The 12,686-nt window shown below is 45.3% G+C and overlaps 1 protein-coding gene and 1 long non-coding RNA gene across 10 annotated transcripts in view; one reads left to right on the plus strand and one right to left on the minus strand.

The window, feature by feature from the left end:
- The window catches only part of LOC140732310 (uncharacterized), a 78,107-nt gene extending 77,432 nt beyond the window's left edge, over positions 1-675 (minus strand). Inside the window, exon 1 of the long non-coding RNA XR_012100040.1 lies at positions 420-675. This is a non-coding gene — a long non-coding RNA (uncharacterized lncRNA). The remainder of the gene's footprint in view (positions 1-419) is intronic.
- The window catches only part of jcada (junctional cadherin 5 associated a), a 322,416-nt gene that overhangs the window by 138,930 nt on the left and 170,800 nt on the right, over positions 1-12,686 (plus strand). For 7 of the 9 annotated variants that reach the window (XR_012100038.1, XR_012100039.1, XM_073054753.1 and 4 more), the window contains one exon: positions 984-1,342. The exons of 1 other annotated variant lie outside the window; for it this stretch is intronic. Coding sequence is in view for 6 of the 8 variants with exons in the window: in XM_073054753.1 (XP_072910854.1) it covers positions 1,047-1,342 (296 nt within the window). In the remaining 2 variants the exon portion in view is untranslated. Of the gene's footprint in view, positions 1-601; positions 1,343-12,686 lie in introns of those variants that run through there. One more of the 9 variants, XM_073054756.1, reaches the window with a different exon arrangement.

Raw genomic sequence — 12,686 nt, forward strand, 5'->3', positions numbered from 1 at the left:
AGAGTGTGACTGTGGAGAGGGTATCAGGAGGGGCGGGGATCTCAGCGTTGCCTTAGAAATCAAGAGATATCCCTTTAGAACTAAGATGAGGAGGAATTTCTTCAACCAGAGGGTAGTGAATCTGTGAGAATTCATTACTCATTGGATGTATTCAGGACATAAATTTTTAGGTTTTTGATTGCTAAGGGGGTTAAGGGCTACTGGGAGAATGTGACGGAAGAATCATGTCATTGAATTGTGGGGCGACTCCAGGCCAGGTGGCGTAATTCTGCTCCTAATCTCACGCGTCTGCAATACACCTCATCCCCTCCCACGCCCTCCTAACACTCCTCACCTCTCTTGACCCATCTCACTATGCCCCTGGCGCGCCATCTCCCCCCCCCCCGAAAAACCACACCCTCTCCCGACAGAGCTCATACCTCGACCACTTATGTTTACCGCACACCATACATCTTTGGCCATATCCGTCCCCGTTCGAGTTAATTAGTTATTATCGCGGTCAGTTGATGGCATCTGTTCACCTTGACTAACAGCTAAATGTAACATTGAGGTTATTTTCCTCCTCAGCTGCCTCGGTGTGGGGTTGCTGGACCTCTGACCCACGGAATTTTGTTTTACGTGCGGCTTTTAAAAATCGCGAGTTTTCCCTTTTTGGAGTGCCCATTAAGTGCTAAAAGCTGTTGTCAAAAGACAAGGCTCCGATGCCGAAACAACCGAGTCAGCAGCTCCCCTCATAGCTGCTTTCTGATAAAAGTGCAGCGAAATATTATCTGGAGGGAAACGGTGCAAACATATTTATAGTGGGTGTCTGAGTGTGTGCAGTTCAGCGCTACAAACTAGATTGCCACAGCGCGATTACGGGGTCAGGACCGGAGTAAAACTGAATCTTAGTAATGTCAGCAAACGGATTACTAACTGGTGAATCTCGGTAGAAAGAAGATGAACGTTCGGTTACATTCTGCTCTCCTTTTATGCACATACAGTGATGGCTTCTGCTGCAAAGCGGTGCGTCGGAGCTACCTGCTGTGACTGAAGCCTTTGGCAACATGTTCAGCGTGGAGGACCTCCTGATCTCTCATGGCTATCAACCCTCGAAGAGAAATGCAGGGGACAAGCCCCCGTCTTCCTCCTCCTCCGACAGTCTCGAACCCGGAGGCCACTCGGAAGTCAGGCGCAAGCCCGGGTGCGAAGGGGAGAGAGGCGGCGGCGGCGGCGGCGGTGACAGCGGTAGTAGGCAGCCCCGAGTGGAGGACGACCTGAGTGACGGCGAGGGCAGGCCGGTCGGTGGCGGCTGCTGTCCTCAGGTGCACCGTCTGCTCCCGCCGTCGGCCGACGGGAGCCGGTGAGTTGCCTAACTCTTAGAGTGTGCAGTGTGCTGGCATGAATGATGAGACAGTACTCTCGGACTTCCGAGTTCCTTCGCAGTGACCCCGTTGCATTTGCATAGCGCCTCGGGCAACTTTAAAGCCGGCCAAGTGATTTTCTTTTGCAGACGCAAGAGAATGCCAATACTGGAATATGGAGCAACAATCTGCTGCAGCAGCCCCGGGAGTCAGCGAGGGTCTAAGTGAAGGGCTAAGACCCGAAACATTCACTGTCACAGATGTTCAGTTTCTCCAGCAGTTTGTGTGTTTGTGCTTTTTAATGTGTGTAGGTTGGTCACCGTAGTGGTGATGGGGAATATTTACAAGGGTCGGGGCAGGGGGTGGTGGATATATGGAACAAACTGCCGGAGGAGTGATAGAAATGGGTATGATTACAACGTTTAAAATGCATTTGGAAAAGTACATGGATAGAAAAGGCTTAGAGGGACATCAAATGCAGATATACAGGACTAGTTCAGCTAGGCTGCTTGGACTGCATGAACCAAATAGCAGTTTCTTCCATGCAGTATAGTGTTATGACTGGATAAAGGACAGAGGGAAAAATTCCAGTGGTAAAAATACTAAAACCCTTGGAGGATTCCAGAGACCAACCCAGCATCAAAAAATCAAATCAATTTAATTATCATTCAAGCCATCTATGAAGGAGACAGCATGACAACAGGTGAAGAGGTGGTCCATTTAATAAGATCATGGACCATCTAACACTATCCTCAATTCCACCTTGCCACTCCCTTGTAGCTTGATTGTTTACTAGTTTCTGCCTTGAATGTATTTTTTATAAATGGCATTTATAACAAGAGGAATTGAGTATAGGAGTAAAGAGGTCCTTCTGCAGCTGTACAGGGCCCTGGTGAGACCCCACCTGGAGTATTGTGTGCAGTTTTGGTCTCCAAATTTGAGGAAGGACATTCTTGCTATTGAGGGAGTGCAGCGTAGGTTCACAAGGTTAATTCCCGGAATGGCGGGGCTGTCATATGTTGAAAGATTGGAGTGACTGGGCTTGTATACACTGGAATTTAGAAGGATGAGAGGGGATCTGATTGAAACATATAAGATTATTAAGGGATTGGACACGTTGGAGGCAGGAAGCATGTTCCCGCTGATGGGTGAGTCCAGAGCTAGAGGCCACAGTTTAAGAATAAGGGGTAGGCCGTTTAGAACAGAGATGCGGAAAAACTTTTTCACCCAGAGAGTGGTAGATATGTGGAATGCTCTGCCCCAGAAGGCAGTGGAGGCCAAGTCTCTGGATGCATTCAAGAGAGAGTTAGATAGAGCTCTTATAGATAGCGGGGTCAAGGGATATGGGGAGAGGGCAGGAACGGGGTACTGATTGTGTATGATCAGCCATGATCACAGTGAATGGCGGTGCTGGCTAGAAGGGCCGAATGGCCTACTCCACCTACTGTCTATTGTCTATTAACTGCCCCACCTCCATTACCATCTGAGGCAGTGAATCATCATCCACAGGAATCATCATCCACATTTCATCCTAAATGTGTTAACTCTAATTCTGAACACATTCCCCAATTCCTCATATCCTCGTGGGTGAGATAAGGTCATTTTTCCTTGACTGTATATGCATTTTTATTGAATATAGGCCTAGCCCACTCAGCCTCTCCCATCAACCGCTACATTCCAGAAATTAACACAGTGAACCTTCTCTGTGCAGCCTCTAATGCAAAACACGAATAATCCCAGGAATGGAAGGTTTAACATATGAGCAGTGTTTGATGGCCCTTACTCAATGGAGTTCAGAAGTTTGAGGTGGGATCTCATTGGAGACTGGAAGGCCTGGATAGAGTTGACAAGGAGAGATGTTTCCATTAGTGGAAGAGTCTAGGATCAGAATAAAGGGATGTTCTTTTAAAACTGAGATGAGGAATTTCTTCAGCCAGAGGGCTGAAGATCTGTCGAATCTGTTGCCACAGGAGGCCAAGTACTTGGGTGCATTTAAAGCAAAGGTTGACAGGTTCTGTACCGGTAAATGGTTTTGGGGAGAAGGTGGGTGAATGGGGATGAAAACGATCAGCCATGATTTTATAATATGGTTGAGAGGGATAATAAGTCGGCCATGACAGAATATCAGGCCACACTGGATGGGCCGAGTGGCCTAATTCTGCTGCTATGGTTTTATGTGATGTAACCCAGCAAGTATCAAGGAACTCTCTTGTTTGACAGCTTCTATGCCATGGAGATAGATTCACAATGGTGTACTGGTGGCATTACAGTTAACAGGAGGCCAGGAAATCTGGGATGACCCTATTTTCTTTTGTAATTTCCCACATCCATATTAATAATGGAGTACCTGGAATTTTACTTTCATCAACAACTTCAGCCTGCACTCTAAGGAAGTCCTAACGATCCAGCTAAACCGACGATCCTAATTCCTACCATTTGTTCAGAGTGAGGGAAGTCTGTACAGGGAATGAGATCTTCCAAATTGATCTTTGCCACATTTCCCCATGGATTTTGGTCAATCATCAAGCATCAATGAGATTCACAAGCTGAGCTCTGATTTTATTTGGATTCTGACTACGTGTTAACCATGGGATGCTGTTCCAGTAGATCATGCCAACCTCTTCAGGATAACCAGACCCTGAAGTGGGCCAATTAGGTTAATTAATTTTATTGAACAGTCAGTGGTGTCATGGGAAGAAATGGGAAGAGAACAAAGTTTTCTTGACAGCAGGAAATTCATGCCCAGCGCTGGGAGCATTAGCAGCTTTAAGTGACTGAAATCTTGAACTTGTGCTCTCTCCCAAAAGTCTGAGGATACTGGATCAGTTGAAATGTCCAACACTGAGTGATATAAACAATTAGGTATTAACTAATCTTCAAAAGATGTGAAACAATGGCATGTATATAAAAGTTGAGGGAGGTATAAATATAATTGAATTTGTTGCACAAGAATGACTTGGTCCTGTTTGCATTGCACTTTCTTATCCAGTCATTTGTCATATGTTATTGAGCAGTCTTGACAGGGAGGACGTGGACAGAATATTTCATGTTGTGGGAAAATGGGATATGAAAATGGGCTATCGTCCACTTAAGGCAGAGGTGAGGTATATATTTCACCAGAGGGTCATTAGTCATTGAGTCTCTTCAACAAAAAGCATTGGAAGCAGAATCTTTCTTTCAAGGCTGAGGAAGGTACTTTCAGTAGCCACTGTATTAGGTACACGAGTAGAATCCAGTCTGGGCTTCGGCTGTTGTAGTCCATCCACTTCAAGGTTTGATGTGCTGTGGATTCACAGGTGCTCTCCTTGTTGCCAAACATGGCTATTTGAATTACTGTTGCCTTTCTGTCAAGCTTGAACCAGTCTGGCCATTCTCCTCTGACCTCTCCTATTAATGTGGTATTTTCACCCACAAAACTGCTTCTCACTAGATGTTTTGCTTTGTTTTTTGTACCATTCTCTGTAATCTCCAGCGCAAGGGTTCCCAACCTTTTTATGCCACGGAGCCTTGCCATTAACCGAGGTTGTGGACCCCAGGCTGAGAACCCCCTGCTCTAGAGACTGTTGTGCATGAAAATCCCAGGAGATCAGAGATACTCAACTACTCCGCCTGACACCAACAATCATTCTACGGTCGAAGTCAATTTGATCTCATTTCTTCCCCCATTCTGATGTGTGGTCTCAACAACAAGAGAACTTCTTGACCATGTCAGCATGCTTTTATGCAGTGAGTTGCCTCCGCATAATTGGCTGATTAGATATTTGTGTGTAGTGAGCAGGGGTACCCAATACAGAGGCCATCAAGTTAGATACCTGATAATCAGAGGGGTAAGAAGTTACAGCAGAGATGAACTTACCATCAGATGAGCCGTAATTTTATTAAATGTAGAGTGGTCTCAGGGGCCCAAGTGGTTTAATCAAGAGCTCCTTATTTTAATTGATATGTACCTTCTTCAGCTTAAAGAAGTTCTCTGAATATTCTTCTTACATGCCTAATAAACTGAATCACAGAGGGGTTGGCAAGTGGTGGAATTTTCTGTTTCGCCCATGCCAAACATCCCACACTTCTAGATATCCACCTGCTCTCTTGGGCATTGAGCATCCCTCCAGCAACGAGTCCCTGAACTGAAATACCCAGTCTTTGCTTTGCACAGCCGGGAGATTGGCAAATTCTGATGCATTCTTAACTGTACCCAATAATATAAATGTTGTGTATTTTTGTTGATAAATACATGATAGTCAATACATGATAGTGAAGCCAAGGTTTTACAGCAAAGGTCATTAAGGAATAAAATAACAAAATACAGAGTCATTGAGTTGTACAGCAGAGAAATGGGGCCTTCAGCCCATGGACCTTTTTTGTCCATCTGTGCTAATTTGTCCATATTAAGTCCATACCCTTCTAGGTCTTGCCTATTTAAATGCTTCTCTAAATGTCCTTTAAATGTAGTAACTGTGTCCTTTGACGGCTAGTTCCAGTTAAAGTACAGGTGAGGGTGGGGCTTGGTTGTATTTTAGAAAATTGTCCATATTGTGAATTTCTTTATTGTAAAGCCGCATGAGGCTTACAAGGGAAGGTATGGTCTACATAAAAGTCAAGGACAGGGCATATAAGGTAGCAAAAGTGAGTGGGGAGTTGGGTGATTGGGAAGCTTTTAAAATCCAACAAAAGGCGACTAAAAAAAGCTATAAGAAGGGAAAAGATGAAATCTGAGGGCAAACTAGCCAATAATATAAAGCAGGATACTAAAAGTTTTTTCAGTTATATAAAGAGTAAAAAGGAGTTGAGAGTTGATATTGGACTACTGGAAAATGATACTGGTGAGGTAGTAATATGGGACAAAGAAATGGCAGATGAGCTTAATGGGTACTTTGCATCTGTCTTCACTGTGGAAGACACTAACAGTGTGCCAGAGGTCCATAAATGTCAGGGAGTATGAGTGAGTGTCTAGTGGGCAAGGCATCAGACTAGTAACCTGAAGGTCACTGGTTCGAGCCTCAGCTGAGGCAGCGTGTTTGTGTCCTTGAGCAAGGCACTTAACAACACATTGCTCTGCGATGTCACCGGTGCCAAGCTGCATGGGTCCTAGTGCCCTTCCCTTGGACAACATCGGTGGCATGGAGATGGGAAGGCCTGCAGCTTGGGCAACTGCCGGTCTCCCATACAACCCTGCCCAGGCCTGCGCCCTGTAAACTCCAGGCGCAGATCCATGGTCTCTCGAGACCGACGGATGCCACCAGCACCAGCATTGCTATAACAAATGAAAAAGTGGAAGGCAAACTCAAAGGTCTTAAGGTGGATAAGTCATCTGGACCAGATGGGCTACAGCCCAGAGTCCTAAGGAAGTTTGCTGAAGAGGTAACAGATGCATTGGTCATGATCTTTCAAGAATCATTTGATTCTGGCATGATCCCGGAGGACTGGAAGATTGCAAATATCACTCCACTCTTTAAGAAAGGAAGGAAGGCAAAAGAAAGGAAATTATAGGCCAGTTAGCCTAACTTTGGTGGTTGGGGAAGTGTTGGAGTCTATTACAGTATTAAGGATGAAGTTTTGGGTACTTGGAGACTAACAATAAAATAAGTCAAAGTCAGCATGGTTTCTCGATAGGGAAATCTTGCCTGACAAATCAGTTAGAGTTCTTTGAGGAAGTAACCAGCAGGGTGGACAAAGGAGAGGCAGTGGATGGCATTTAGTTGGATTTCCAGGAGGGCACAGCCTCAAGCTTGAAGTGTGACATTTTAGAAAAGTGGTGAGGAGGAAATTTTTTAGACAGTAGTAAATCTGTGGCATGGTCTGCCACAGGCTGTAGTGGTGGCCACGTCCATGGGTATATTTAAGGCCAAAGTTGATTGTTTCCTGATTGGTCAGGGAGTCAAAGAATATGGCAAGAAGGCAGGTGTATGGGGCTGAGTGGGATCCAGGATCAGCCATGATGCTGGTGAAGCTGACTCGATGGGCTGAATGGCCTAATTCTGTTCTTGTGACTTATGGGCTTGTCTATAATCTGAAAGTGCATCAAGTCACACAAACATCTTATTTTGCGTTTATTTATTTGTGTTTTTTCACAAATTCTGTAACAGTCAATTTCATTCCATATCTCAAATTTTTGGAGAAAGGCTTGTGAATTTTGTCAGTAAATTCCTGTAATACAGGGGTCATCTGTTTCCTGGTTCATTTCATTTAAATTGCTATAAGTTTGTATGTGTGTACAGTACTGTATTTGTCAACGTGGAGTTGAGACCGAGTCCGTAAACCTGGTGGAAGCAAACTATGTTGGGAATGGCGAGAGTGGAGTGCCGTGTCAGGGGTGTGGGATGAGTGGCAGAAGTGGAGTGCAGGGGAAGGGAAGGTGGTGTGGGTGCAGACACACCCAACCCTGAGACACCAGGCAAGGTCATTTGATTCCAAGCAACTGGTTTATTAATCATTACAGAACGTCCCTCAGTTGCTTCGTGTTTCCCGCTCCCTCCCTTCTCCCTGCCCCCTTCCCACTCTCAGTCCACAATAGAGACCCGTATCAGAATTAAGTTATTCGTCACTCACATGTGTCATGAAATTTGTTTTTTTTGTGGCAGCAGTACAGTTCAATGCATAAAATTACTACATTACTGTGCAAAGGACTGAGGCAACCTAGCTATATATATGTGGCCAAGACTTTTGCACAATGCTGTATGTCTTGATCTTTTAGGTACAAATGCAGGTTTCACGTGAAGTTGAGGTTAAGCTCCTCTAAGTTACATAAACAAAATACCTAACAATGGCACTAAGTTATTAAGGATGAGGGTCATCAGTACCCATGCTCACCAACTCCATGGGACACTACGCCTGTCCATTCTTAAGGAACACACAAAATGCTGGAGGAACTCAACAGGAAAGACAGCATCTATGGAGAGAAATAAACAGACGGCATTTTAAGCCGAGACCCCTCATCAGGTCTGGGGGGAAAAAGAGAGCAGAAGCCAAAATAAGGAAGTGAGGGGAGAGAGAGGAGTACCTACCCGCTTGTACTCATGACCTTCTTATTCTGCCTTCTGCCCCATCCCTTCCAATCCTGATGAAGGGTCTCTGCCTGGAATGTTGTCTGTTTACTTTTTTCCATAGATTCTGCCTTTCCTGCTGAGTTCCTCCAGCATTTTATGTGAGTTCCTCAAGCTTTCCGGTACATGCACAATCCCTTGTGTTGATGTCCATTCTTGCCGTGCTCTCTGGACAGTAGTCGGCCTTCTGAGTAATGTCTTTGTTACCATTGTGAAAATCCTGCGTGAGATTCATGTGATATTTCAGCTGTAATTCCCCTTACTGCTCAATTGTTCCTGCTTGCCAGGGTTACTCTTATACCCCTTTCCCAGTCCCCTCTGGCTGCAGACTGAATTGTGAACAATCGCTGCTGTGCCCTTGTCTCTGCCAATTTAATCTCCAAAGGGATTTGATTTGATAATCTTTGTAACTCTTCTAAATACCAGACAGTTCAAAAGTTCCTTTAGTGAAGAGATGTTTACACAACATCTCTGTTCTGCAGAATCTCCTCAAGTAATTGAAACCTGAAGATCCTCATCACAGTTATCAAAAACAGCAGCACTTGTATAGTTTGGGTATCAGCTATACAATTCTTTAGCCTTTAATTTACTAAGCTTTTCAAGCTTAGTTCTGTCTATGTTATAACTAGAGTTTTAGAAATACCTGAAAAGACCAATAGAAGTTTACTTGATGCTACGAGGACTTATCAGTGACTGGATTTCTGGAAAGCCTTGTTGCACTGTGTCAAGCTGTGGTGAGCTTTTTCAGAATCAGGGTTGTTGTTTTGTGACAGTGGTACAGTGCATGACATAAAATATTACCCAAAGTTGTAATAAAAATAAATAGTGAAAAGAGGACTAGTGAGGCAGTGTTCATGGACTGTTCGGAAATCTGATGGCAGAGGGGACAAAGTTGTTTCTTAAATGTTGAGTGTGGCTCATGGACTGCCTCCCTGATGGTACTGAGAAGAGGGCATGGCCAGGTGGTAAAAGTCCTTAATGGTGGTATCCTCGATGGTGGGGAAGGTTGTGTCCATAATGGAGCTGTCGGAGTCTACAACCTTCTGCAGCCAGTTTCAATCCTCTGGATTGGAGTTCCCACGAGGCAGTGATGCAACCAGTCAGAATTCTCTGTAGATATTTACCAGAGTCTATGGTAACGTACAAGATCTCCTCAACGTTCTAATGAATATAGCTGCTGGCGTGCCTTCCTGGTTGAATTTGTATCTTGGGTCCAGAATAGAATTGACTTGTACAGAGCTGGAGCTGACCCATCTTTCAATTTAGTTTTTTTTCTAAATCTCATGGACCAAAGTAATGTGATTTGTTGAAACCACCCCCCTCCCTCTGTGGCATAGCAATTCTGCATGTCAAGACTCTAATACTCACAAGGTCCCAATAACTTTGTTAACATCCTCCACCAGTTCCACAATGGGATGACTGCTCGGATGACCATAGGAGGACAAGAGTCCAAGGCCTTCCTTGTACGCACAGGGGTGAGGCAGGGGTGTGTGCTAGCACCAGTGCTCTTTAACATCTTCCTCTTGTGTGTTACCAAGCTTCTCCACAACAAGACTGAGGATAGCAGTGGTGTGGCAGTGGATGTCAGATTAGATGGCAACCTCTTTAACATCAGGAGGCTCCACGCAACCACCAAACTCCATAGAGAGCGGGTCCTGGAGCCACAGTATGCAGACGACTGTGCTCTTGTGGCCCACACTCCGGAGGATCTTCAGACTGTCCTTGCTGTGGCGGTGAGAGCGTACAGCAGGATGGGGCTGACTGTCAATACCACCAAGACAGAAGTGGCTTGCCAATGGAGTACTAGTGTCCCACCCACCCTACCTGCCTTCACTGTTGGTGATGAAAAGCTGTCAGTAGTGTCATCTTTCAAATATCTGGGGAGCATTCTCTCTGAGGATAGCGGCATTGACAACGACATCCAGAGCTGCATTAAACAGGCATCAGCTGCCTTTGGGAGACTCCAGCGTAGAGTCTTTCAGAACAGGAGCCTTCGTCCCTCCACAAAGGTCGCTGTATACCAAGCGGTCTGTGTCACCACTCTCCTTTATAGCTGTGAAGCTCGGGTAACCTACAGCCCTCACATCAAGTCCTTGGATTGCTTCCACATAAGCTGCCTTCAGCGCATCCTGGGAATTACCTGGCGTGAGCGGGTGCCTCACACTGAAATACTTGTAAAGACCAACTGCAGAAGTATTGAGGCCATGATCACCCAGCGTCAGCTGCAGTGGCTGGGGCACGTGATCAGGATGCCCCCATGTCGGCTACCCCGCAGAGTGTTATACAGCCAGCTACATCATGGCCGACACTCAGCTGGAGGGCTGAAGACGCGCTATAAGGATCAGATGAAGAATGTTTTAAGGAAGTGCAAGATCGGAACTGAGGACCTGGAGGATGTTGCTGCTGACCGTAACACTTGGCGACAGCTGTGTAAGGACGGGTTTCGTATTCTGGAGATGGAAAGAACAACCAGAAGACAGCAGAAGAGAGCCAGGAGAAATGCAGCCATGTTTGCCATCACTACCACCACAAACGCATATACATGTCCCACCTGCATTAGAACTTGTGGGTCCAGGATAGGACTGTATAGTCATCAAAGATCTCACCGTTAAAGGAGTGGACGTCGTCATCGGAGTCCGATGGACAACCAAAGAAGAAGACTCACAAGATAGAATAGTACAGTGGCTCCGAAAGACAAATGTGACGGTTAAAAATAGCTCATTGGAGCAGAACCGTTCACCGGCATGTGTGCTGTGCTTCACTGCATTTTTATCCCATTTCAGATATTGCACCATCATGCTGTGGGAAGAAGCATCAGTGGACGGGAATGAGAAATTCTCCCACTTTTCAATGCTTCAGGACAATCTTGCATAACTTGCTGGTGGTTATTATGCACAGATCACTGTCAAGGAGATATTTCAGAATTACATTTCCTTTTCTGCAATATCAAAGGGTGTCATCCTAACTTGGCTGTATTTACACTATACTTTGCACATTTTGTGAGTACTAACTGCTAATTAATATTGATACTTAAATGCAAGTACTGCAGCTGTCATACCAATCACTATAAAATGCAAAATAACAAACTCGGGAAAGCACAATAATTAGACGGGTAACTCAATCCAGCTGAGTATTTGTAAGGGAAAACTATAAAAGGAAACAAGGCAAGTGAGGAAATCAAATGGAGCTAAAATAGAAAGCTCAATTCTAGCACTGATGCAGTCATTAACAGGGGTTTCTGCAGATGCTAGAAATACTGAGCAACACATGCAAAATGCTGAAGGAAATCGGCATGTCGGAGCATCTATGGAGAGAAATGAAGAATTAGCATTTCAGGCTGAGACCATTCATCAGAGTCTCATTCCTCTCCTGCTGAGTTCCTGCAGCATTCTGTGTGTGTTACATTGATACAATAGGTTTGGTTATAGAGTCCTAGAACATGGAAACATAACCTTTGGGTCAGCCAAGATATTCAACTATTCTAGACCCACTTGTCCATGTTTGGTCCATATCCCCCTAAACTTTCCCCCTCTATGTACCTGTCCAAATACCTTTTAAATATTGTTAATGTACCTTCACCCTGCTCCAACAACGCCGTTTCCGCTGGCTGGGCCGCGTACACCGCATGTCAGATGGGAGGATCCCAGAAGACCTGCTGTATGGGGAACTGGCCTCCGGCAAGAGAGCACAAGGGCGGCCCCATCTTCATTTCAAAGATGTCTGCAAGAGAGACATGAAGTCACTGAACATGAACTTCGAGAGGTGGGAGGACATTGCAAGTGATTGCTCTCGCTGGAGGCTGGAACTACACAGAGGTCTGAAAAGAGGAGGAGAGAAGCTGAGGCTTGCTGCCGAAGAAAAGCGCACTCGCCGATAAAACAGCACCAAGACAACACCGGAGGATAGCGCCTTGAAGTACAGTCGCTGCAGCCGAGACTGTCACTCCCGTGTGGGCCTCTACAGCCACAACAGACGCTGCTCTACCAACACAGACTGAAACAAGACTTTCCAGGCGCAGATCCATGATCTTACAAGACTAACGGAAGCCATCAATGTACCTGCCTCATTCACTTCTTCTGTCAGCCCATTCCAGATACAACAGCCTTCTGGGGGAAGAGGTTGTCCCTCCGGTTCCAACTGAATCTCTTCCTGTTGCCATAAACCTGTGATTTAGTCCTTGATTTCCTAAGTCTGGGAAAAATATAGTGTGCACTTGTCCTGTCTATGCTCCTCATGTCTTTATACATTGGCAGTATTACAACTGTTGAAATTATTTACTGAAAGTACTATCACTGGCAAATCA

The sequence above is a fragment of the Hemitrygon akajei genome, chromosome 8, assembly GCF_048418815.1.
Source record: "Hemitrygon akajei chromosome 8, sHemAka1.3, whole genome shotgun sequence".
NCBI lineage: Eukaryota > Metazoa > Chordata > Chondrichthyes > Myliobatiformes > Dasyatidae > Hemitrygon > Hemitrygon akajei.